We start from the raw sequence: 26,059 nt of genomic DNA, 5'->3' as shown, positions 1-26,059 counted from the left end.
TGATGTTCTGATCCCCTCTGTCAGTAAATCTACCTGAAATACCAAGCGCTGATGTCAGTTTCAGATATGACAACGAACTTAAGCTCTGTTCCTCTAGTTTCCAAAAATTAAAGATACTCTACAGAACATCACTAGCCAGAATTATTTGGATGCTCTATCAGTGCAATTTGATTGGCCACAATATACGTTTTTGTCCAATGTGCAATAAATCAAATGTAGCAGTAGCCAAGGAATTTCACATAGCCTACAGGCAATTCATGTGACAGCGGAAATGAAACTTGGAATGCGATCCCGAACTAATACTAAGATTTTCTTGCGATTAATTTATCTCGTTTTGACACCGCCAATTGTCAGAAAAGGGAGGGCTCAAATGCATTCGCTTGCACGAAAGATAGTTTCTGCATTCAGAATTAGCCTACCACATAGGCTACTAATCGTTTTCCAGACTCTGTGGGTATACGGGATCTTAGAACATAGTTCCCATTTACGTCGGGACTTGCGTCGCTACCTTTAAACCATTTTTTGCAGCCGAGACCTCGCCGCTGCACCAAATCCACCCCATCTTCTACCAAGTTCAGCAGCTATTCCCTTCAAGCTGCAGAGGAATAATGTAATGAAAACTCGAGTTTAATCCTTTCATTTTATCCAGACCTGGTGTAAAGAGGAATTTCTCTAATTTCCCTCTGAAGGAGATGGCTTGGACGAAAAGTCTTTTCAATTAACCAGCTGTCTAATTTAATACCGTTTTACAGACCGTTCGTTCGCCTTTACATTGAAACTGGACAGGACCATGGATCCACCGCTAAATTCCGAGAAATCTCACCTCATCAACGAAAAGAATGCCAAAATGTATTCCTTAAAACTACAAAGGTAATTTCTGCGCGTTTGCGTGTACTGGTCACTTACGGTGTTGTGATCATGATCAAATGCATTGGAATTTGCTGGAGCAACATGCTGCATGTCCTGCCGATTATTATTATTATTATTATTATTATTATTATTATTATTGTTACGTTTATATGTCATGTTAGTTTCTCCGTTGATTTAATTGAAAAATCACAAACTTCACATCAATTGCTACAGAATGCTTTTAGAAAATTTTCACCGGCTCTCTGTTGCATTGTTTCTTATTGTTGCGTTATTGGTGTGTCTGCAGTTTTTGGGCTTATTTTGTTTACTAATTGAGAACGGTTTGGGCAGTTCAACTGGACACTGTGCCGTATTCTGTATATATCTCATCATCAGAGATATACCAGATGGAGTCACTTCTGTTATCTCTTAAGTGAAGGCGAAGAGTACCCCATTCAGGCAGATTGGTGGCCTGAGAAAAAAAGCCATATGTGTCCCTGATACGCGAAATAAAAGACGAAAACATGTAGTGCTCATTTTTTATTTTGCTACTACACAACCAACCTTAAAGAACGGCATGGTTACATCTCTTTTTTTGTCTAGAGAGTGCTCATACGGTCAACATGGTCCTATCAAGTAAGCAGTGTGTGAAATGCTTAGTGTGAATGGGCAAATTCATTTCCATGCCTCACTTCATCTTGGACAGTATTTGACTGATGGCCGCGGGGAACTTCGTTGAGCACTGTGCAAACCCATCATTTCGTATCAGGGGATCTGAAAAAGGGATATTTGTTTGGCAGTCTGAAAGCTCATTAATTTTACTCTTAGAATATTATAATATTATTTTGCATTTTCTGCGAAATATACAACGCAATATGAGGGTATGCATTGCGATATCATGATGAGGACATATGCGACTTCTTGTATTATGTCAATGTAAAAAAAAAAAAAAAAAAAAAATAATAATAAAACTAACCCAGAAATTAATAACCACAAGTAAACAATTCTGCTGAGTAAAAACAAATTGGTGTTCTCAGACTGGTCCCTTTATTTTGGGAATAATGACCCCCCCCCCCCCCCCATTCTCAGTTAAACTATCATACAGCTGTGCTAATCCTATCAAACTTAAGAAATGTAATGCAGACATTTTTGAGTGACATTATTGATGATTTTTGTTTCTTTTTTAAATGAATCAGTTAAAAGACGTATTATCTCTCAAAGATCTCAGTACAGGATCGTAAAGCATAGCCTATAGACTATAGGTATATTTGAATTATTGATAATAATAATGTTAAAGAAAATAAAACAATATCATTATCCTTAGCTTTGGAACAAACATTAAATAATTGTTAAAATATGAAGAATGTAAAATAACTATGAAATTACAAGGGGAAAAAAGAGTCAGTGGTCTCTGGTGATTCCGTTTCAGGACCACGGCCAGAGACCGTTCTCAGATGAAATAGTAGTGTAGACTGATAAAAATCCACTTGACATACTATCAGAACTTCATACAAACATGGAACAGTGGCAATTTTGCCGCAACACGCCTAGGACAAAGTCAAACCATACTCTATCGATCCACAGAAAGCATTGCTATGCGGTAAATTACGCCTGTGAGGTCATGAATTCTAACAGAAGTTTAATGCATACATTTTCACGTTGACGAGTTGTTAAATAGGTATCTGTGAACATTGAAATAGACATTTGATATAAATATATTAAAAATAGTGCACAATTCTTGCTGCCCCAATAGTCACCCACCAAATATGCCTAATATTATTTAGGCTGTAAAATATATTGAGACTTGTCTTTAATTTATTTTGTGTGTATTTGAGTTTTTCACGTAGCCTATAGCGTCTTGATCACACTTTTTCTTACAGCATTTGTCTAATTTATTCACGAATGAACTGTTGCCTGATAACTTGCTATACACATTGTCGATTAATCAAGACAATTTTCTGCAGGTATAATATTTGTATGTGACTCGGACTCGGACTACAAAGCGCCCGCTGTGATACACTGCAGAGCCACATTCTTTCATTCCAATTATGCCTGTACTTTCCAATCAGCAACGTTTCGTACTCACGTTAAGCCTAAGGAACAATTTTGTCTGACCAAAAAGAGGGGGTACGAGTAGGTCTATGAATCGTTTTACCACATTTTATTGGAAAAAAAAACCTTCAGTAAGAACATTGTATTATCCAGTCAACAAAAGCGAGAGAATCTGGCCAAAACAATTCGCCGATTAATCGGAGGGGAATGTCCAATGCCTAATAGTAACGCATAACGTATTAAACAAATAAAGTCAATATTTTAGTACAAAATAACAGCAACGTTTTTAGAGCAACCTCATAGTATGAATTTTCATGGCCGTTTATTTGAGTTCAACCCTCTTATTGAACATTAAATATAACCTCATAAAAGAATGGTTTAGCGAGGCGTTGAGAAAATAATGGACCATCTTAAAACAGGGAGAAAACAGAAGTATCATTGACTAATTTTCCATATCCTTCCATAATAGAAACGAGGAGTCCTTACTAACTTCTGAATGTTGCAGCGGATTCAATGCTGAATTAAACCACTGGGATGTTGGCTCTTGGGAAACGTTCGTGAGCTTATTGCTCTGTTACCTAGGAAGATTCAGTAGTGAAACTTAACTAATGTTCAGTGGAATTTATCACTACAGACACAGCTCCTCAGTCTAAAGGTCTATTGTTTCCATTTTGAAGAAATAAATAGGGAGAGCAAAGAAGGAAAACATCAATAGAATCTTTCAGCTTAATCACAGTTGGAACTTCTGGAGCTGTCAGCAGGGAAAAGATAATGGCCACTGGCCACAAAACAGACCCATTTCCAGATGATGATTAAATACACAGCCTGACACCACCTTTTAGATCGCAGTTAAGATATCCAGTGCTCCCTTTTTGAGTCAAAATCCATCAGATCATTTTCCCTCTCCATTCAGGGTCTCTGCTTATCAGTAAGAGATTATGACAGGCAGCCCAAAGGAGTGCAGTATATTCTGCCTCTGCAGACGAATGATACTAAACACAGTCCCCTCCGGTCATACACTATCACTCGTTATCTGTTTTACACTAGAACCCCACAAAGATGTTACAGTGTTATGTTTGTGTGCTACTGTAAGAATTACATTGCAGTGTACTGCCAAAACAGAGTCCATGCCAGTGACTATGTTACAGATTACATGATTGAGCAAAAATGTGTGTGTGTGTGTGTTTGATTTAGAAAAAAACGTGTGTGTTTGATTTAGAAAAGAAATCACAGTAGGAATAGTAATATTAGTAGTAATAGTATTACTATTAATAATAATATTAATAGTAATAGTAATATGAAAATATACAAATAAGCTATTATTTCTTATGCTAAAGAGGTACAAATGCGGAAGGGGGTTGTGTGTGAGTGTGTGTGTGTGTGTGTGTGTGGGGGGGGGGGGGGGGGGGTTATTGCTCATCACATATGAATGACTGCTATGCAACACAGAGCCCCATGGGGGTTGTTCATCTCTTAGAAATATCTTGCCTAAAATATCTTTGAATTGTGTATTAAATATTCTTCTGTCTGTTTTATTTGTAAAATCTTTCCTTCATAGATGAATGTCAGGCTGGTGAAAAAGCATATTATCTCTCTCAGAAGCAGAATGACCAAGCCCATATGTAATTTTGTGTGTAATGATGTTGAGGAATACTCAGAAGATCACCTCAACCAGTGGCTTCATACACTATCACCTCATGCTATGGCCCTCAGGTCCAAATAGTGCTCTCTGTCTTAGACTGGATCAACATTCAAAAACCCCACACAGCTGCTCCTCTTTCAAGCCTCACCAGATGTGCACAATACCAATTTGTGTAATGAGGCACTTGGAGTAGGTTTGAAGTCAGGAGTTGTTATGGGAAATGTTTCCTCAAACAGGGTATTTTACTGGTAGAGTTTGTGCAGTAAAAGCTGTCTTGTAAAGGTAATTTTTTTGAATTAGGTAAGAACTGCTGTGATATTACAAGTCAGCTCCTGAGGAAATCAAGTAGACTGAATGACTGTTCTGTTAAAATTCTTCAGGAGACTAAATGGACAGTCATTCTTTTGCTGTAAAGCTGCTGGCAGTGCTGCCATTTGGTAATAAATACAAAGGACCTCAGCTGTGAAACAGAGCGGCAACTTAATCCCTTTTTTGAGACATGTTCTATTTCATCAAATCCAAATACAATTATGTTTTGTAACCAAGATGAAGCCCCAGTAGTGTGACTGAATTGAAATCACTCATGGGTTTGATTCATAAGTACAAGCCTTTGTGTGTGTACATGTGTTGTGGAAGATGTATTTGTGTGCGTGTGTGAGTGTGTATGTGTGTGTGTGTGTGTGTGTGTGTGTGCTCACCAGGCATTGAGAGGGCCATGTGTATCATGTGGCTGTCCCGATGGAGTGATTAAACAGACTCTCTTTTCCGCCCGAGTGGCTCTTTTCAGAACAGGAGAAATGGGGGTGGAGCCTGGGTTATCTCCTGCTCAGTGAGAGTGAGTGTTTGCGGCCCATTAGCCTCATCATAGAGGCTTTCGCGGAGGCACTGAGGCCAATGAGAGAAAACAGCCCTGTCAGCACTCAGCTGCTCTATCAGTCTGATCTGAGTGCATGTGATGTGAGAATGGCTTGGATGTGTGATTCTCATGCCCAATATCAGTATCACATCAACTGCAACATCAGCATCAATGGTTGGGGGGTGGGGGGCAAGGATGAGGGTAAGGTGGGGTGGGGGGGTCAATGTGCTTGTTTTAAAATGAATATAATGGATGGGTGTAACTGATAGAAAACATATTGTTTGTTGGATTATAGGTTTGTGTGAGAATGGTCACTAAATCATCCTATTTTGCCCTGTAGTGAACTTGCAGGTACCAAAGAAGGTTATCCCAACTTGCCTTTTGAGAATGGAGACACAGCTGGTGCCATTGAGCTTAAGAGGCCCGTGAGTGCTCATTGTCATGGCAACAGGGCGGCGTATGGGGAGAACCGTGAAAAACTGATGGCGAAGAAGAAGCTCTACATTGCCTCCATGGTGTGTCTGGTGTTCATGATTGGGGAGGTGATAGGTAAGGGTTGTTTTAGATTTTTTATGACATTTTTTTCTTACGTGCAGACATAACCCTGCGCGTACGCAAGCAAAAGCAGTTCAGCTGTATACGGCAGATGGAAACACACTGTGAGTGGAGAAAGGGTATAAAGATACATTAAAGTTACATTCCAGGTTTCCAGTATATTTGGGTGTATGTACTGTTATTTCTATTGGAACACTCCTAAAATCATTAGAATACACAAAACATTGAGCAGAAGCAGAGTATGTGATTATTATTGGGAGTTTTTTTTAACAGAAAGAAAGTGCTTTTGCAGCTCAGTTGGTAACAGGTTTAAAAAGGTTTAAGCATTTTCTTTTCCTTTTTTCTCCATCTACAAAAGAGAGAGCTGCATATTCACTGTTGCTCAGAAAGGTCCTGTTTGCTCTAAGATCACTCAGTTTTTATTATTCATCCCTAATCTTTGCTGCTGTGTTTTTTGAGCAGTCAAAGAAACAAACATAATCTCTTCGTGTACATTTCAATTTTTAGTTTGAGGCGATAAAATAAAATAGCAGTAGCAACTTCTGGGATTCAAATCAAGTGTGGCCTAGCACATTTATATGACTCAGTGAACTTTGATTTCTCTTTACTTTTAAAATGATTTTTGTTCTGCTGTAGCACTGCTGCGTTTCTGAGTCAGCACTTTCAGTGTCAGAAAAACACATTAATCATAATCTTTTTCCTTTTGAATCATTACTACCTCTTAAAAAACATTCATCTGAAAGGACTGTTTTGCCTGGACCACTGACCCATCCTCACAGTTTTCCCCGGGCTATGCAAATGTGATTTAGTTGATAGTATTAGTACAAAATGAATATGGTTAAACAGAGAGAATATTTTTGTAATGTATTGCACATTTCTATTACTTCAAAATAACCACAGAGTTGGTATGTCTCATAAAATCTCATGTTCAGAAAAATGTAGACTATTTATTTCAAAGCTTTGTACCTGTATTATACACCTAAATATGCTTTGACTAATATTCAGATGAAACCCCATTTACAGGCCCATGGGATTTTGACTGAAGCAGAACTGCTGTGAGTTCCTGATCCACTGTAAAGAGTGGCAGGGTGAATCTCTGATGTTGTCTCTTCAGGTGGAGAGCTGTGCTTAGGGGGTAACATCCACTGTTTCTGCAGGTGGTTATTTAGCTCACAGCCTGGCCATCATGACCGACGCTGCCCACCTGCTGACTGATTTTGGAAGTATGATGGTGAGCCTCTTCTCCCTGTGGATCTCCTCCAGACCTCCTACCAAGACCATGAACTTCGGCTGGCACCGTTCAGGTCAGACACCACAGACTCCAGGAACCATATTTAGAATGTTCACCATAGCTGTGTACAAGTTCAGTGGTAGCCAACGCTCATCCTGGACATCTACAGACAGAAAATTTCTATGAAATCTGAAAGACCTGACTAAACCTGGATGCTTCAACAGACCTCTCTTATGGCTGAAACAAAGCTCTCTGAAAGGTTAACTTTTGTGGAGGGTAGTCTGCTGTGTAGTTCACCGAATGAAGGTTTTGGATTTTTGGATTGTCAATTAAAAGGCCTAATCACTATGAGCACTAAACTGTCACTTGGACAGAGATACAGTAAGTGCCCCTGGCAAGGACTAAATGCAAGTTCTTTTTCCATCTGTCTGTGCAGAGATCCTGGGAGCCCTGGCTTCAGTGCTGTCTATCTGGATTGTGACTGGGGTGCTCGTGTACCTTGCTATTGAGAGGATTGTGAGAAATGACTATGAAATCGAGGGACATGTGATGCTAATCACCTCAGGCTGTGCTGTGGTTGTCAACATAATGTGAGCGCATCTCTTCTATTATCCGAATTTAGTACAAAAACATGTACTCAATTTATGCTATAAAAGCCAGAACTCCTTCTAGGTATTGCCATTTCATTATGGAATTTTCTCTCCAGCAAGTCATAAAAACCAATCTGAGATCCAGAGTTGAGTAGTTCTGGTCTACCATGTTGTGGACTGTAAGTCTGCACCAACACATTAAATAGCTATGGTGTTCTGTATTGTAGAATGGCATACATACTCCACCACTCCACCAACTTCCACAGCCATGGCTCAGGCTACCACAAGATTGATGAGGATGGGCTGAGCCCCATAGGCCATGGCCACTCCCACAGTCTCCTGGGTGCCCATGGAAACACCAGTGTCAGGGCAGCATTTATCCATGTGTTGGGCGACCTCTTGCAGAGTGTAGGAGTGATGGTAGCAGCTACCATCATCTATTTTCGGGTAAGTATAGTTGACAAATATAACATCTTCACTGGCTGATCTTGCGTCAGTGACAGCTTTGTCCATGCTAAACAATTTAAATGTTGCTCACTGGCCCTGCATTGAAAATGCTGGTGTGGAACTGCCTTTCAGAACTAACAAGTACTGAACCAGAATACCACATCTTGTAAACTTTTATAAAGGAATTTTTCCCAGATTTTTCCCCTCCTGAAGGCGCAGACCAAGCCATACAAATATAGAATCCTGTTTTGATTACCCTTAGTCTAATGCAGCATGAAACTGTAAATACAGCCATCTGGCGTCATTTTTCATGACATCTTAACTTTCTTTTTGCTTCTGTTGCAGCCGGAGTATAAAGTAGCTGATCCAATATGTACATTCCTCTTCTCTGTGTTTGTACTGGGAACCACTGTCACCATCCTCAGAGATGTCTTCAGAATACTGATGGAAGGCAGGCTAACAAACCATCTGTACCTAAAGTGTTTTTGATTTGTCTCCAGTCAGGGACAGAGTGCTTTCTCTAGGGTGAAAAGACTGCAGATCTGTAATACACACTGGGCAGATAAATGTTTCACACTCAAAATAAATATGGCTTTTTTAACACTTTCTTTGGGCTGAAGATCTACCAATGAGTCTTAAGCCGGGGAATATAATGCAGGGGTATTCTGAGTGGATTATGAATCTTGATGTAACTTTCATGGGTGCTCCTCTGAGATAGTGAATGTTTGTGTTCTGTGTGTGAACCCAGGGGCACCTAAAGGAATTGAGTTTAACTCGGTGAAGGAGGTGCTGCTGTCTCTGAAGGCAGTGAAAGCCATGCACAGTCTACGCCTGTGGGCCCTGACAGTGGGCCAGACCTTGCTGTCTGTCCATGTGGCTATCGGTGAGATATACTCCTCAGCCCTTCTTTCTTCCAATGTCATGCAGATCCAGTATGATAATGTAACATTATCATTGCAATTTACCCCAGTGGTGGTAAACTGTGCTTTGATATCAATTGCCCTGGGAATATCAATTTAATTTTTACTTCTGAGTTGTCCAACTTTTGTGTTTATCTCCATTTTTCACATATGCAATGAGAAAAAGCCACAAGTGTCCCTTGAGTGCATGACTTATCACCAAGAGCTGGGACTGCAGGCAGGAACTGAGGAAGGGGCAGTTGAAGTAATTGTGTCTTTTAAATATTGTTTTTGTTTGTTTTATTTTAATCTTAGAGGAGAATGCAGATCCCCAGAGTGTTCTGAAGGAGGCTACGGAGCTTCTCCAGACCAAGTTTGGCTTTTATAGCACCACTATCCAAATCGAGCCCTACTCCGAGGACATGGCTCACTGTACCAACTGCCAGGACCCCATTGACTAATGTCTTAGAGGACCGCTGAAAGGTGGGCTGTCCTAAGAGGCTTCCTATGTTAAAATACCCTCGCCCATTCAAAACGCTTCATTTACAACCCAAACCAGGAGAAGACAGTGAAGGAATGTTCTAAGATTCTTCCACTGTATTGGGAGTCGAAACATCTGTCGATTTAACAGATAAAAAAAAATGATTGGGCATAAGATTCCCTTGATACTTCCACAACATCACGATCCACTCCTTTATACGGTTCACCAAGGTTCCTCACCAGAGTTGGAATCAACATGTGATCTCACAGAAACTGAATGCTGGCACAAATTCACAACTTTGACCCATTATCACTTTACTTTATGCCATTTCAGTTAAACTATACATTATGAAAAATAGGTCCAGCTTTCTAAACCAAAACAAAAGTGTTTAAGGGAACAGCATTTGAATAAAGTAGTATAGGAGGTGTCAGTACATACAAACACACAAATGTGAGAAATCAATGACACTCAGCTTCTACTGCCGCAGTCTCTGCCAGTGTCCTGAGCGTTCTGTTGATTTGTAATTTGGGCCTTTGGCTCATCGCTGCTGCCCATACATTAGGGCAGCAGCCCAGTGTAATTGCCTGTCCTCAGACTCGCAGGGTAAAAGATGAGTATCGATGTGATGAGCCTGAAAACAATTAGACTTGGGTTTATGATACCCTCCCCAGAAGTGCCCCTGCTGCAAGAGTTCCTCTCAGATCAATCTGAGAGTCTGCCAAAGCACAGCATTATGTTGTCAGGCCTGACAAAAGACCCAGGCCAAATAAAAGAATGGACTTCTTCAATTAGAGAGAACTTTCCACACACCACTTCTTTCCTCTAAAGGCTGGTTACAAAAAAAGGTTAGTTAGCATTATAATCCTCCCATCAGTCTCATACTACACTTCTCCTTTCACTGAATCCAGATGTTGCTCTTTCATAGTTAAACATTTCTGCTTGAGGGACCAAAGCACTGTCTGTAGCTACAGAATTCATACTGCACTGTCCAAAAGGCTCCAAAGGAACATCCATGCGTTTAAATCATCACACCCTCATCCATGTCCTGAGTGCCAGTGAGTTTGCATAGATGTGAGGCTGATGCTGTAGTGCCTGTATTTTCTGGCAAATTTTTGACAAACACCGGTGTTCTAATCTGGAATAAGTCACTGTGGACTAAATGCACTGATGGTACATATGACCATGTGAGACTCCTTTCAGCATGGAAAAAGAAATATTTAAATATATAATCAGCTCACCAACCAAACCAGCAGTGACACAGAGCTTGCTTATCATATTTCAAAAGGACACTAAATTAAAACTTTGTTTACGCATTTCTAATACATTGCATCATGTCTCCAGAGACATACAATCAATATATTTGTAAATGAACATGATGCATATATGAGCTAATGTATGCTATGTGTTGTAGGAACACATGACCAGATCAGTACTACGCCCTGCCTGCCCTTAAGTCCACGTCACCTCACTGTGCTGATTTAGCCTCCCTGCTCACAGTGCCTCTGCCTTTTGATTTAGCCTCCCTGCTCACAGTGTCTCCTCTGACAGGTTTCTTACATTCCAGTCCCCAAACTCACCATGTTAGAGTTTTAACATGACTGTCAGGGTTGCCATGCAAAAGAGCTGGGGCTGCATCTGTAACAGTCATAAATGTGAACTGAATAACATGACAGTATAGCATCCTATTTTCAGTGTGTTGGCTGCCAACCTGAAGACCTGCAATGATGAAAAATCAAATGTGATAATTCCACGTTTGCAGTAAGTGAAAGAAGAAATGTCAGTTGAGGTGTTTTGGGAGTGATGGTGTCAAATAGAGACCCACTATCTATGTTTTGCACCTTTCTCTAGCAGCAACACTTGAACTTAAAAATAAAAATCATCCATTGATCATAGATATATATAGCAGATATAAAGAATGTGATCAGTGCCAATTATAGCAAAGAGAGAAAGCAGAGAATTTGCTCAGTTCAACTAAGAAAAACATATAATGTTCACAATTGTGGTGTTTTATTGCTTGTGTGTTTTGATAAAATATTGTTGTAACCTGCACAGCAACGTTGTTAAAAAAGGACACATTCTTAAGAGGAGTCCAGAAATAAATGCATGTGTGTTTGTTTTGTTCAGTTGTGCGAGTCTGAAGCTGACTGCCAATCACTCTTGTGGTTTACCCAACCGAAGACCTCACTCTTATGAAAGTATCCTCATTAAAATCTATATATTTTTTCTCACTTTTGATAAAAGGAAAATATATTTTAATTGTAAATATGATCAGGTCATTTGTACAACCATGATGTAAGTGCATAAATGTGGCAGCCACCCCCCCCCCCCCCCCCTAAATGCAGAACCATGCATAGCTTCCAGTACATTTCTGAAATGGTTTATGGACTGGAATGAGGTTGGCACACTATGTTCCGCATTAATTATAAAAATTTATGGAAGACAAGGACAAAAAAGGTTTATAAAGTAAACACAAGAAAGTATGAGTGTTTGTGCTAACATCCAACTGTGAGCAGAGAGAATGGGGTGACATTTCTGTAAATCCAAGATCAGTTTTAAGCATTTGTTGGAATTGGGGTTTGAATGTTTAGATACCATAAAACTAATGTGCCGGGTCAGATTAGCCAAAAATTCAAAAGTCAGCTTGGTTTTAGTCAGATATGCAAATAAAACTCCATGTAGAACAGTGTTGTATGTCTGGCTTGGTCTGTCTCTTTGTGCAATGTGTCAGAGTTCTGTGTTGTACTGTGATATTTGTAAATATTCTTGTTTTGCTGTCAAAACTTTGTGGATGTGTATATAAATTTGCTTATTGTATAAAGTCTAAAGTTCTATGAGTAAATGTTTTATGGTATTCATATATGTAATGTAATCAGATCGCTGGTGTCTCTAAGAAGCCATTAGCATTTGATATCTAATTTATATCTCAATGTATGTGAATGGTTTTGAATTTTGTAAAATGCAATAAAGTTATGCTGTCACTTGACTAATTTTTCCATATTCCTAAAAGGACAGAAAAATGTTTACAGTAAAATTTCAAAATTTAACACTCAAAACAAACCCCCACCACATTCACAGACCTCTGCCTTTCTCAGTAGACTGATCAGGTTTGTCTCTGTTTGTGTTAAAGAGAAGTCAAACAAGGCAGTCTCTCTGCTACAGCAAAGCCTGCAAAGCAAGCGCTCGAGCTTAGGATGATGGTACACGCACAGAGATTCCTTAAATTACCTCCTGTATTGAAATCCAATACAGGAACCTGGGAGCGTGCCGTTAAACATACTTATGGATGTCATTTATGGAAATCATTAATCAGCATTAATCTGACTGGCCTGTCTCCAGATCAGTAACACCAGCGACAAATGCCCTCCACTCTGGGCTAATTTAGACAGTGAAATACGAGGGAACAGCTCAGGTGTGCTGGCCAACGCTCCAGGACTCCATGACAACATTACCGCAGCAAAGGTAGCAAAGGAGTTCCCTCAGCTTCTGTCCAAATCCACACCCAGATCCCTGTCCTGTGTGCTCCTCACTGGCCCAGAACAAATCAACATCACTACAGAGTTTGCACACAAATCTATATTTATGAATTCAAAAACCAATACATCAAATAAACATTAACAGTGATCAATGCAATCTTTGATTCCAACATGTGTTAGATATCTGAACTTCCTGCAATTAGACATCTGTCTATTCTGCAGTCACTGTACAACTGTGGATTCCTTTAACAAAGCAGTTACTGTACACCTGTGGATTCCTTTAACAAAGGCAAAAAGCCATAATATTTGATAAAACTCAACACAATTTCCAGGTCTACAGTACCCAACAGTGTAATGGACATCTCTGATGAGAGAGATGTGCAGTTGGACATTACAGGCAAAGTTGTGTCTTAACCTCAAAGATAAAGTCCTGAGAATGAAGCCTGACCATAAGCACCCAAACACTGTCAAATATACACTCTACACGGTCATCATGTCTTTACACATACACACAGTGCAAAGAAAAGAAAGAGAGATGGAGAGAGAGTGAGGGAGAGACAGAGAGAGAGAGAGACAGAGAAAAGCTCAGTTCTAAATAAAAGACCGAAGGGTTTAATTGAGGACTCTGAGGTTCAGGGAAACAACAATATAAAATCTGAGATATAAGAGACACTGAGCAGCAAGAGGCAAAAAAACCAAAAATTAAAAAAAACCCACAAAAAACAAAAAGAAGAAACTGAACACACTGGATCATATGTAAAAAAGATCAAGTCTATGTTGGTCAAATGTGCTATGTTAATCCACACTGACAGCTCTGTATCATACATAAAAATAACGTTAAAATATAAAAACCTCCACTCACTTCTGTGGCATACCAAAATAGTGCATTTTTCAGTCCAAAGAATAAATTAGCATTTAAAAATGAGGTTAGATTAAGTACTACAAGAGGCCTCAGCCTGGCCCGTTCCTGGTGTCTTCATCTCTTCTCTGACATTCTGAAGCATCTCGTCTCCTTCTGCATGTGTGTGTGTGTGTGTGTGTGTGTGTATCATTGTAAGTGTGTGCATATGTGTGTGTGTGTGCGTAAACGTGTGTATATGTGTATGTATGCATGTGAGCATGTATATACGTGTGTGAGCATGTATATGTGTGTACGGAGCTCCACACTAAAGAACCCGTACTGTCTCAGCAGTATAATGATGTACAGCAGTCACTGTGTTCTGACTGGACTCAGGATCCTGAGACGGGAACATGGCACTGAAGTGGACCTGGCTCTCCTGGACCAGCTTATGCGTGTAAGAACTCTTCATACCCTGGATACAGTGGACCCGAACCAGACCAGACTGGCCTGCAGACAACAGCCATGTGTGGGCCATCATGTTTGGGTTCATACGGACCTGCACAGACACATACATATACACACATGCACCCACACACACACGCACACCCATACACACACATTATACTCATATTACATATGATATTACAAACCATTTCTCAGTCATTCCAGCTATTAAAAATGCTTTAGAGAGCTGTAGGCTGATTTATTAAAAATGCTTTACAGAGCTGTAGGTTGATTTATTAAAAATGCTTTACAGAGCTGTAGGTTGATTTATTAAAAATGCTTTATAGAGCTTTAGGTTGATTTATTAAAAATGCTTTACAGAGCTGTAAGCTCATTTATTAAAAATGCTTTACAGAGCTGTAAGCTCATTTATTAAAATGCTTTACAGAGCTGCAGGCTGATTTTGAATATGACAGAAAAGCATTAGAGGGAAGAGAAATGGCACTGTAAGCAGAACACTGAAGTCACAGCTGATCCAAGGTCCTGTCACCTCTAACACAGAGTGGTCAGCTCGGTGAGCTCAATGAACTGGAACTGTACTCGTACAGGATACCACCAGGGTTATATTTTAAAACTGTACTCGTAACAAAAAATGAAGAAAACAAAACTCACACACAATCATTATTTTTTAAAAAAGAAAAACAAAGACAAAACAACAACACTGAAAAATTGATCTTTAACTATTATATAAGAGATGTATATAAGAAAATACATGTTTCTTTGTCTAGGCTTGCCCCCCCCGCCCCCCGGAGACCTCTCACAACAGAGACTCAGTATGACATTTTCCTCATTTTACAGACCGTTAGTTTCTGTCCGTCTCTATTGTGAACACACACACACACACACACACACACACACACACACACTCTCCCACACATGCACGCACACACACACACACTCATTCTCTCTCTATTACACCTAGGTCATGGCACTTACACTGCATTACTTAGCCTGCCAAAGCAAAAATATGGCATTAGGTGTGATTTTGGGGGGAAAAAAAACTGAACACTGAACATTTCACAAATTTGGCAAAGAACCAGGCCACTGAGGTTCTTCTTATTCTAATTTATAGACCATTTTAAAATAATACAATTTGTTATGATACTACTTTTGTTATTTGAATAAAGTTTCATTATTATTCTGTAATAATTATTTATTATTACATTTCGTCTTATCCAATCAAATTAGTTGTTTTAACACAATTTTCAAATTTTTCTTGCGCATTACATTCTTATGTTATATGTTTTGCCCATCCTTGCCTGTGTACAGTAGTAGTGTATGTGCACACATGCACTCTTACTGGAGGGTGTTTCTGTACTGGGATCATCTGGCCAGATTACTCAAACCCATGGGCCAGTGGGCTGATCCAGAGAGAAGCCCACTCAGCCATGTGAAAGGCTGAATTATGTAAATGAGCTGGGAAGACACTCTGTCGTGGGCCGGCTGGCAGGAGCTTCAGAGAGTTAACCACCACAGAAAACAACAAAGGCTCACACAGGTGAAGCAAACTAACACACAGGTGAGCCAAACTAACACACAGGTACTGCATGCAGTAAACATGTAAAGGGAGGAAACAACAGTGAAAACTAGAGTTGAGAGATGTAACCTAATCATATTTTGACAGTTTTTCTCCCCACAAATTTTTATCAAAAATGAATCAAAAACTGCCATCATGACAGGCTGCAATTGAACCTAAACGTGTCACCATGTCATAGTGGCCAAAACCTGCTCATAAAGAACCATCTCAATATTATGCCATTCATAAGCTCAAAACATAAAAATCATTAATTAAATCACAGTGAGAACAAAAAACAAAATCATAATTGTATTGCATGCCGAGTGATCTCCTTTGATAAAAAAGCTGGGGTGAAGGCAGCAGGCTGAGGGGGTGTTTACCTTGTAGAGGGCGTTCAGAGGCGTGCGGTCCAGGGCCAGACAACCTTTAGTCTCTGTGGCATGCAGGTGCTTCACAATCGGCCTGTCCTGGTACTTATTAAAATTCCTCTACAAGACAGAAATGAAATATGGTAGGCTAGCTTATTAACTACTAAGTACGTTTTTCATTTTCAATCAGCATAATATGTACATAGTTTTGCATCTACAGTATCTCTACACAGTAGAAATGTAAGGGTGAAAGAAAAATAATGCAAACCTCTGTCTTGTAAGAGCTTTCAGGTCTCAACTGCCACTGAGTTTGTTTACTCTGACTACCTCTGCAGCACCAACAACACACTCCTCTGAACTGAGAGAGTGTCTGTGTGTGTGTGTGTGTGTGTGTGTGTGTCCTTTTATTTGGAGGTGAATTCAATTAGCCGAGAATCAAAAGACATTTTCTCTCTTAAGACTTCCTGTCACAGATATCATGACCACAGACGTGTGCAGAGCCCAAGAGCCAAGGGGGTTGTGGATAATGTGCGTGTGCAGTGGGCTGTGTTAGAGGGATGGGGGAGGAAAGAGAGAGAGATAAAGAGGAGCAGATGGAATATCACAACCAAAAGGGGGGTGGGTGCATTTTTTAAAATAATGAAGGGTGCAACTCTTAATCATCACACGGGCCTGGAGACAAGGCTGTGTCAGAGGGAGGAGCCTGGCTACCTCACAGGTGAATCTGGGAAAGGGCTCAGGCTATAAAACACAAATTTAAAGAACAAAACAGAACAAACAAGCAAAAAACTGACCCTGCTTTTAGTTCACTTTCATTGGCCTGTGGGTAATGTCGTGTGGGAAAGGGCACACACGCGCAAACACACACACACGCACGCACGCAAACACATATACTCACACATGACCACACGTATGTGCACAGACAAACACACACACGCACACACACATATGTGCACACAAACACACTCAAACACACACACAAACACACACAAACACACACAAACAAGCCTTGGGCTTATTCAGAGGGCAGAGGGGTGGTCTGACGGCATGTGAAAAGTGCTAATGCTGCTCATAGTCAAATGTCTCCTCACTTTCTCCATTAGCAGACAGAGAGCTACAGACATTAGTGTAAGAATGAAATCTACTCCTGTCTCTCACCAGGTCCATGTCATGGAAACGGAGGTAGTATTTCTTCACTGCCCCTCTGTAAGTCTGTGGTTCCTGATCGGGGCCATTAATATGGTCTGTATGGTCACTGGTCTCTCCCTCTGATGCCCTCTGACTGGACTGTAACTGGACCATTTCAGTCCTGCTCACCGGCTGAGGAGAAATTCAAAGACAAGCAGATTAGCCCTGGTTTTCAAATCTCTACTTGAAAATGAATGTCTTTCTGAAGTATACCATCTGAAGAACATATAGCATGATTTGCTGCTCTGTTCACAGATATCATTTGTTAGTGTTTTAAGGTATGATGTGTGTTTAAGCTGTGTCTGACTTGTGACTGAAAGTTTTGATGTTTTCTGTGTGTTTGGATGTGACTGAGTGTTTTACTGTGTATTGTGTGTTTGGGTGTGACTGAGTGTTTTACTGTTTATTGTGTGTTTGGGTGTGACTGAGTGTTTTACTGTTTATTGTGTGTTTGGGTGTGACTGAGTGTTTTACTGTTTATTCTGTGTTTGGATGTGACTGAGTTGTCAGAACCAGGTGCACAGGGGGGTGCACAGGCCCATGCCAGCAAGGGGACAGCTTACAGCTGAAGAAGTAAGAGAGTCTTATGATGTTTGTCTGAAGCTGGTGTAAGATGACTGAACATTTGAAATGGACGGATAAAAGACTCATAACCACTCTGTGGTTTGGATTCATAATGACGTAATGTAATGAAAGTTGTAGTAGAACCTACAAATCTCTTGCGTCTCAGGTTGTTGGGGTTGTTTGTGAGATCAGGTAGCAAGGCAACGACCAACTCCCCAATGTTGTCGACCATAGCGCAGCAGCTCAGCCAGTTAGAGAAAGAGATACTCTGAAAGAGAGAGGGCAGAGAGACCTTGTGATGCTGTAGTTCTCAGACAGAGACCCAAGGCCAGCATTAGCCTTACAGCGTAACAAAGAGAACAAAGGCAAGAAAGGGACACTGGTATCACGGAGGAAAACAATGAAGCCACCAAGGCAGCTAATATAACATGGAGGTTCCACTGAAGCAAAGGAAGCTTTTTGCTGACAGTTCAGAGTTTATGTCTTTGACTATCTTGATGAGAATGCTGTGACAACCACTGGATATCCACTCGTGATGTCACTAAACATGTGTATTACTCTAAGCTGGAGTTGTTACCCATGCTGTGGCCTTGCGTGGACCCATGATGTACGGTTTGAAGCCATAGTACCCTGAGTCTATGTAATGGATCCCATGCTGCCCGGGTCTAAAGACAAGACAGTAAAAACCCACATGTTAACGCTTTAAACAGTTTGCTTTTTGTTGGTTTCCTTTAAAACGAAAGGATATGGAAAGACATTAGAGGAAGGAAAAAAGGGAGCAAGGAGAGAGGAAGAAGGGAGAGTCAGTGAGAACAGATAGTGAGTCAGAGAAAGAGTGAGGACTCACGTGGCGTAGCAGCACTCCTGAGCCAGGACAAAGCCGGACCAGAGCAGAGGCCACTCCACCTCTGTGGGCATGTAACGTCTGGTCTCTGTCAGCGGAGCGTGGCTCTTCTTCACGTTCCAGATCTTCGCTGTACGGTCCTCTCCTGCCGTAACCAAGAGATCTCTGCATGCGACAGGAACACGGCTAAAAACACAACGTTTTGTACGAAGACATTTTCTCTGCATGGACACAGACAGACAGATGTGCTCACACTGAAGTGCGACCTCTAGATCAAATATATGTATCTCAAATATAAGTTTATCTATCCCTTTTATATCTATATGCACTTTTTCTGTTTTGTTTTTTTTTGAATAGGTAACTTTTGAATCAAATTTGAATTCACATAGCCTGCGAGCTGTGAGCAACGTTAGAGTTTTTGCAATAACACTAACTCAGAGGAGATCAACAGCAAAAATCACTGTGAGTTGAGAATGAATTTGGCCATGTTCCCCATTAAGCATCCGTCACAGGTGAGTTCATTTTTCAAATTGCTCCCGACAGATCTCAGATCAGGCATGGAGCAGGATGGGCAAGTCCCCAGTCAGACGGAGATTAGGAGGGGTGGGGAGGACAGCAGCAGTCTGTCTCCATCACCGTTCCCCGTCATCTACACCCAGTCAAACTCACTCACACAGATGGAGACGAATGGTCGCCCAACCTCCCTCCGCAAGTCCATGTCAAAGTCTCCTCCAAGTCATATCTATTTTCATATCGTTTATGATGGTTTATAACTACTTGGTAACGCTGTTACTAAGAGGCACCATGGCAAAAAACAAATGCTTATATTGCTGTTATTGTTTTATTATGTTTCTGGTTGTATGAGGTCAAGGCTTTCTGACTAGACTCAGTGTAGGAACTTGAGTGTGAAGAATATGTATGTGTGTATCTCAGGTCATTGTTATTTCATCTGCCTTGCTCGCATAGTCCTCTCTGCTCTGTTAACGGTGTGACTGACTGTGTTAGAGGGTTTGAAGAATGTGTGGATTTACTCTCCTCAGTGTGAGAGATGGGATTCACCACCTTACAAGTGGTGGTAAATCTGCTTCCACAGAGCTGTCATGGCTGTTTTACACACACACACACACACACACACACACACACACACACACACGTTCATCTTACAATAAGTCTAGTCAGGAAACCCCTGACATTTGACATCATCATTGTACAGAACTATTAACAAGACAATAACTACCATATTAAAGCACAGTGCCATGCAGTCAGAGCATATACATACACACACCCATTAGGCTTTACTCTTAGCACTGAAAGCTCATCTCCATTCACAATCCTTCAGGATATCTCAGTATGTCAAACTCAAATGCCTTTTTAATGTTTGCTGATGTGTGCCTAAGCTGGGTGTTATAACTGTTTTCTTTGGAGTACACTAACAGATTACAAACATTTTGTGTGTGATTAAACATTATATATTATGTCATGTATGAACCTGAACTTGGGCAATACACTGTAGTCCTTATACCTAAATTAACGATGCAAGTGTTCATGACTTATGATGTAAGATTGTAAACAAAGTTTAGAATCAAAGGACATGAGTTCATGAGTTCATAATGAGGATGGAAAAGTGATGCAGCATGTGTGGCGTAAGTACTGTTATGACCGTGACTGTGTCTGTGTCTGTGTGTGTGTGTGTGTGTGTGTGTCTGTTTACGCGCGTGCGTGTGCATGTGTGCACATACACAGACGTGCCTGCATACTTTCTGTCCATTCAACAGGCTCTGAGGAGAGAGAGATTTTATTCTCCTTAAAGCTCAGGGGCATAAAACCATGGAGGAAAGTGAGGACATAAAGAAGCTATGGAACCGTAGACAGGAGTCTAAAAATGATTGAAAAAGTCTTTACCACCATCATTCAGATCAGTCCAGACTGAACTGACTCACAAAATGTCTCCTGCCCCTCAGTCGTACATCCCCCCAAGACACACGTATGCGCACGCCCACACACACACACACACAGATACACAGACATGCACAGACACACACAGACAGACACATGCACACACACATACACACACACACACACACACACACACACACACACACACACACACAGACACACGCACACACACACAGACACACGCACACACACACAGACACACAGACACACACACAGACACACAGACACACACACACACACAGACATAGACACACACAGATAAACAGATACACATAGTAACGCATGGACAGATATACACAGACACGCACACATGCAGATTCGTGCACGCACACACACACACACACATACACACACACAAATGTGTGCACACACACAAACACACAGACACATGTGCGCCTGCACACACACACACACACACTTTGTGATTTCATCTCTACTCTGCTACTCCTGTTTCAGCCATCTGTTAAACTCATGGCTGTCCTATAATATACGCTACATACCCTGTGTGTGTGTGTGTGTCCACAGAGTAACTAATAAGAAGTCAACAATACCTTTGAAATAGAGTTTTCCTATAAACATGTGTGGATAGCACAAACTGAGCAAACAACCACATATTTGTGTATAGTCTGAATGAGAATGTCTAGCATTGATTGCTCTGTATGTGTGTGTGTGTGTGTGTGTTTGCATGCGTATGTGTGTGTGTGTGTTCGAGAAAGAAAATGGCTTTTGTATTAGCCTTTGAGATCAACACCTTTACATTCTGAGAGAAAAGCTGCGCTACGCTTGACATCTCTGTGAGAATGTGTGTATGCGTGACTTCTCTGCTCCCCTGTAGAGGGTATGATGGCATTTCATTTCCCAAATGAGCTTTTCTAATGCTGTTCAGTGGAGTCTCACAGTGGCTGGGTGTAAGGTCAGTGCTTTGCTCTCATGGCTCTGTGCTGTAGCAGAGTGAGAAGATAAAGTCATACAGCTATGCAATCTGAATGGTAATGCCTCCAGCAATGCAGCAGAACCAGCCCTGCACAAGTCCAAAACACAATCACATATAAAACACATGAACTTCACATGCCTTCTCAGCTTATCTGTGTAGTAGATTATTATTAAAGATGAAATATGCATTTTAAATGCAACATAAATTTACAGCAAGAATTTAACATTATAGCTGAGATATCACCTTTTATTATAGTTACAGACTTTCCATAGTTAAGGGCCTCAAACACTCTTTACTAACCCACTCAGTTCCATAAAATTCCACCCCTAAACCAAAATCATTCCCAAATAAGCATTTCCTCCAATTTCCAACCACCAATGAGAAAATGAGCTGTGTTCCTAGCAGATCACTGACAACCTTAGGCAATGTATTCTAGCGCCAACTCCCTCGAGAGCTGTAAACACTAATGAGCTCACCAAGAGACCTGCAATGTACTTACAACAGGCTCACACACACACACACACACAGCATGGCATCTAACGATGAAAAATCTTTAGACAACTCACAAGCCAAGTAAGCACTCCACTTAATTAAAACAAAAAAGCTGAAGAACAACTCCAGTGTCTATAACTGTATTTACATTTCAGTTTTGGACTATCAGTATAATTAACAATTCATTCTGACACTACCACACAGTCACTATATTTACATCGACAGAGGAAAGTAAGTTTAGTTAATAGAAGAAAGAGCATTCTTTCTTCTGGTTATTTAGACGAAAGAATGTTCTTATCGTCCAAACTGAGGATGAACAAAACAAATCAGGACAAACATATAAGAATGGAGAGAATGGATGATTTCGGATGAATACATAGGCGCTTTCGCACCGAACAGTTCTAGGGTCTAATTCGATAGGAACTACCCCCTGTGGAGCTTCCCCTAGAACTACATTCGTTCTAGGGTCTTTTTTCTGTTTGCTTTCGCACCGCCAGTAGGAACGCTGAAGTGACGTAAGCCGGCCGACGGTACAGCAGCTAAGAGCTGTTGTTTATGACTAACCAGGATAGCTGCACATTTTGAAGTACAAATTTAATGACTTTTAAGACCTTTTAAATACCTCCAAAAGGAAAAAAAGAACCATTACTGCGGCAAAAGAAATCGACAAACTAGACTACAGTATACGCAATGAGTTTTATTGAATTTGAATGACAGAAATATTGATTGCACATTAGATAACCTATAACTGCCTTCTCATTAACGAAAATAAAACTGTATGGCGATAGACCCAGTCCAATGGAGAAAATAATTTACCAATGCATTTATGCATTTACCACCGCAGTAGCAGTGAATGACTTAATGGGCATAGTACTTTTCGGGTGCTAGCATAGCGCTTGTGCCTGACCCTTGCTCGCGGCATCGTGTTTTTTTTTTTTTTTTTTTCCCCTTTTTCCCCGCCGTAGCCCTAAAATCGTAAGCTGGATAAACACATTCTTATTTTAGGTTAAAATGCGGATCACAGCCACACAAGCGGACACACAAGCACCTACCGAAGCGGAGTGTACGCTACATCTTCAATGTACAAATATACATTGGACGTTGTAAAATGGTCATTGTTGGGGGATATAAAAAACCGGTAAAATAAAACATAAAAACTATGTGCCCCCTCCTACAATTCCAGACATTTTGAGACATGAATATCAAAAGCTAAATGAAATACGTTCTAAGACTTTATATTTTGCACGGATCTTTAAAAAATGGCGGTTGCAATCATCGTATACCTGCGTCTGGACCAATGGCTGTACACCTACGTCACAAGGTTCCTATTGTGCTGCAAAAGTACCTACCCTGGAGTAGGGGCTAAAAAAGCCCCTCAAAACGGCGTTCTTAGAACTAAAATCGTTCTAAGTTCCTGCGGTGCGAACACGCGAAAAAGGGGGTACTTTCTCCAACAGTTCTAAGAACTATGAAAAGTTCCTCCGGTGCGAAAGTGCCTCATGTGAACGGATGATTTCGGATGAATACATGTGAACGGATGATTACAGATGAATACGTGTGAATGGATGATTACGGATGAATACATGTGAACGGATGATTATCGAATGAATTCGTGTGAACGGATGAATCTGTGTAAACAGATGATTACGGATGAATTCATGCGATTGGATGATTACGGATGAATTCGTGCGACTGGAAGATTACAGATGAATACATGTGAATGGATGATTACGGATGAATACGTTTGAATGGACAGACTGCCTCCCACTAAGGACTCTCACCCAGAAGCCTTGCACCAGCTGAGGCTGCGGACCAGGTTGTCGTGGGCGATGAAGCAGTGGTACGGGAACAGAGTGACGCCTTGGTCTAGAGCCCTGACCCGCTGCAAGAGAGATTTCGTGGTCAAATCCCACAGGGCCACCATACCTAACACAGAACCAGAGATAAAGGACATGAACCATACACAGCCATGCTGATCCTCATACACGACAAAGCACCGTCTGACCTCAGGCTAGCACTCCTAACTCAAAAGATATTTCTGCTGTCAGACTTCATAAGATATCTTACATTATAAATGCAAACAATGCCTCAATACATACCCCTCTTCAAAATAAAAAAAATCTTCCGGGTGCTTTTAGCTCTTAGAGTTTAGGTTCCACGCAACCAGCCTTAGTTAGACTTTGATATGTTTAAATGCTAAAAGCCCACAGAGTAATCCTTAAGCTAAAGGAGAATTTTAACTGACTAAAGATACATTTGTTTTTAAATGTAACAAATGTGGTCACTGGTGTGAAGGCAAAATCAAGCCCCAAAACTCCATGTTAATCTAGTTCTTTATAAATGTCAAGTCGCTAAGGACACACAAACACTTGAAACTTGAAACAAACAAAAGCCACATTAAAGTCATTGCAATTTAAGAATTAGGTATCAGTGTCTGTCATTTTAACAGAGCTCACTGACTGACTGCCATACACATGCCCTCCCTCACCCTATCACCACTTCAGTCTCTGTGCTTCATTATGAACCCTAAATGATCACTTCTGAATCACTGCAGTCTGCTGATCGAGGCTGGAGCTCTTTGATCCTATGACAGTCAGTATGTGATGGCTGTCTTCTGGAAGCTTCTTTACTTTGTGTACCTTCACTTCAGCTGCTCCTCTATTCATTTAATAAGTCTGCAGTAATGTGTAAAATTCATGTGTGTTTGCGCGGTATGAGTTAGTGATATATATATACCATCATAGAAACCAGCAGCGAGGATATTGTGTGGTTTAACTGGTAACCAGTCCAGCGCAAAGCACTGTCCGCTCTGGCTATCTTGTTCTGCCTGGAGGGAGCCCAGTTTCAGCTTTACTACACACTTCACCTGCACACACACACACACACAGACACACGCAGACACACACATGACATGAGGCAGTGCTGACAGTTACAAAAAAAGGTAACCAACATATTGTCTTAAAAAAGACCCTTTAATTGCTAATTGTTCACAGGTAAAACTGCAACCCAGTAATAATCTGTGCTCACAGTAATCTGGCATTTGCTTTTTCTGTGATAACTGGTGATAAGCGGTGAGAGCGGGTGCTCTGTGTAACTGAGAGAAAGCCATGTCTTACCCAGCCTGAAACACTGTAGAAAAGTAACACCACATTACATTAACAAACAAAGATGACCATCAACTCTGTGTTAACATCAACTGGGACTTCAGCTACAGCTGCCATTTTTGCAATACTGGGGCCAATTTTCTTTGAGATTACATTTTCAGCAGAAAGCTAATTTTCAAAAATAAATAAATAAATAAACCACATCAGGCACACGTAAAATGATCCAATAAATGTCAACCAGACGAGCAGAGCTACGCCATGCCACTTCAGCTGTGAAATGAAAAGCACAGCACGCATGTGGAGGAAGCACTGGGGCTGGGAGGAGAGCAGTGATGGTGAGGAGAAAGGTAGGCATGCTTTTCTTATGAGTGATTCCCTTCATGAAATGATAATTCATGTGCAGGGCCATAAGCTGCAGTCTTATCTGCGAAAATGCAACAGCAAAATGGTTACTGACTTACCTGGCATATCGGAGGCTCTGGGCTCATCTCTCCTGCGGGGGGAGGGCATACATTAACAGTCTTTATCAACAAGATAGGATAACTATAACTCTTGTATTTGGCCATATACTTATCAGAGACACAGAATGAAAGGAGAAAGATCAGAGCTGAGGGTAGAAGTGTCTACTGAGCTGAACTGTGTCTAACATCCATGCACTAGCACACTCCATCTC

General features: G+C 40.8%; 2 protein-coding genes across 2 annotated transcripts in view; one reads left to right on the top strand and one right to left on the bottom strand.

Annotated features, from left to right (window-relative positions):
• Positions 1-790: 790 nt before the first annotated feature.
• On the top strand, positions 791-9,582 carry slc30a2 (solute carrier family 30 member 2). Its single transcript, XM_030772512.1, has 8 exons — positions 791-870; positions 5,740-5,948; positions 7,112-7,258; positions 7,622-7,775; positions 8,003-8,222; positions 8,568-8,673; positions 8,971-9,105; positions 9,437-9,582. Exons 1-8 carry the CDS (start codon positions 791-793, stop codon positions 9,580-9,582), a joined length of 1,197 nt encoding a protein of 398 aa, XP_030628372.1.
• A 4,659-nt stretch (positions 9,583-14,241) lies between these two features.
• Positions 14,242-26,059, bottom strand: part of gtf3c2 (general transcription factor IIIC, polypeptide 2, beta) — a 33,274-nt gene continuing 21,456 nt past the window's right edge. The window contains exons 26-34 of the mRNA XM_030772210.1: positions 25,848-25,879; positions 25,019-25,148; positions 24,064-24,208; positions 18,904-19,065; positions 18,634-18,721; positions 18,205-18,324; positions 17,463-17,624; positions 16,317-16,424; positions 14,242-14,472 (exon numbers count right to left, since the gene is read on the bottom strand). Coding sequence (XP_030628070.1) covers positions 14,242-14,472; positions 16,317-16,424; positions 17,463-17,624; positions 18,205-18,324; positions 18,634-18,721; positions 18,904-19,065; positions 24,064-24,208; positions 25,019-25,148; positions 25,848-25,879 — 1,178 coding nt within the window. The remainder of the gene's footprint in view (positions 14,473-16,316; positions 16,425-17,462; positions 17,625-18,204; positions 18,325-18,633; positions 18,722-18,903; positions 19,066-24,063; positions 24,209-25,018; positions 25,149-25,847; positions 25,880-26,059) is intronic.

This window comes from Chanos chanos, chromosome 4, assembly GCF_902362185.1.
Source record: "Chanos chanos chromosome 4, fChaCha1.1, whole genome shotgun sequence".
Lineage (NCBI taxonomy): Eukaryota > Metazoa > Chordata > Actinopteri > Gonorynchiformes > Chanidae > Chanos > Chanos chanos.
The sequence above is the reverse complement of the archived record's forward strand: the minus strand, read 5'-3'. Positions and strand labels throughout refer to the sequence as shown.

What these genes read in the sequence shown, in the direction of transcription:
- slc30a2 (XM_030772512.1), top strand. Translation starts at nt 791, where the DNA reads ATGGATCCACCGCTAAATTCCGAGAAATCTCACCTCATCAACGAAAAG. An exon ending in CTTCGGCTGGCACCGTTCAG is followed by an intron (nt 7,259 to 7,621) that starts GTCAGACACCAC and finishes CTGTCTGTGCAG; the next exon opens with AGATCCTGGGAGCCCTGGCT. An exon ending in GTCTGTCCATGTGGCTATCG is followed by an intron (nt 9,106 to 9,436) that starts GTGAGATATACT and finishes TTTTAATCTTAG; the next exon opens with AGGAGAATGCAGATCCCCAG.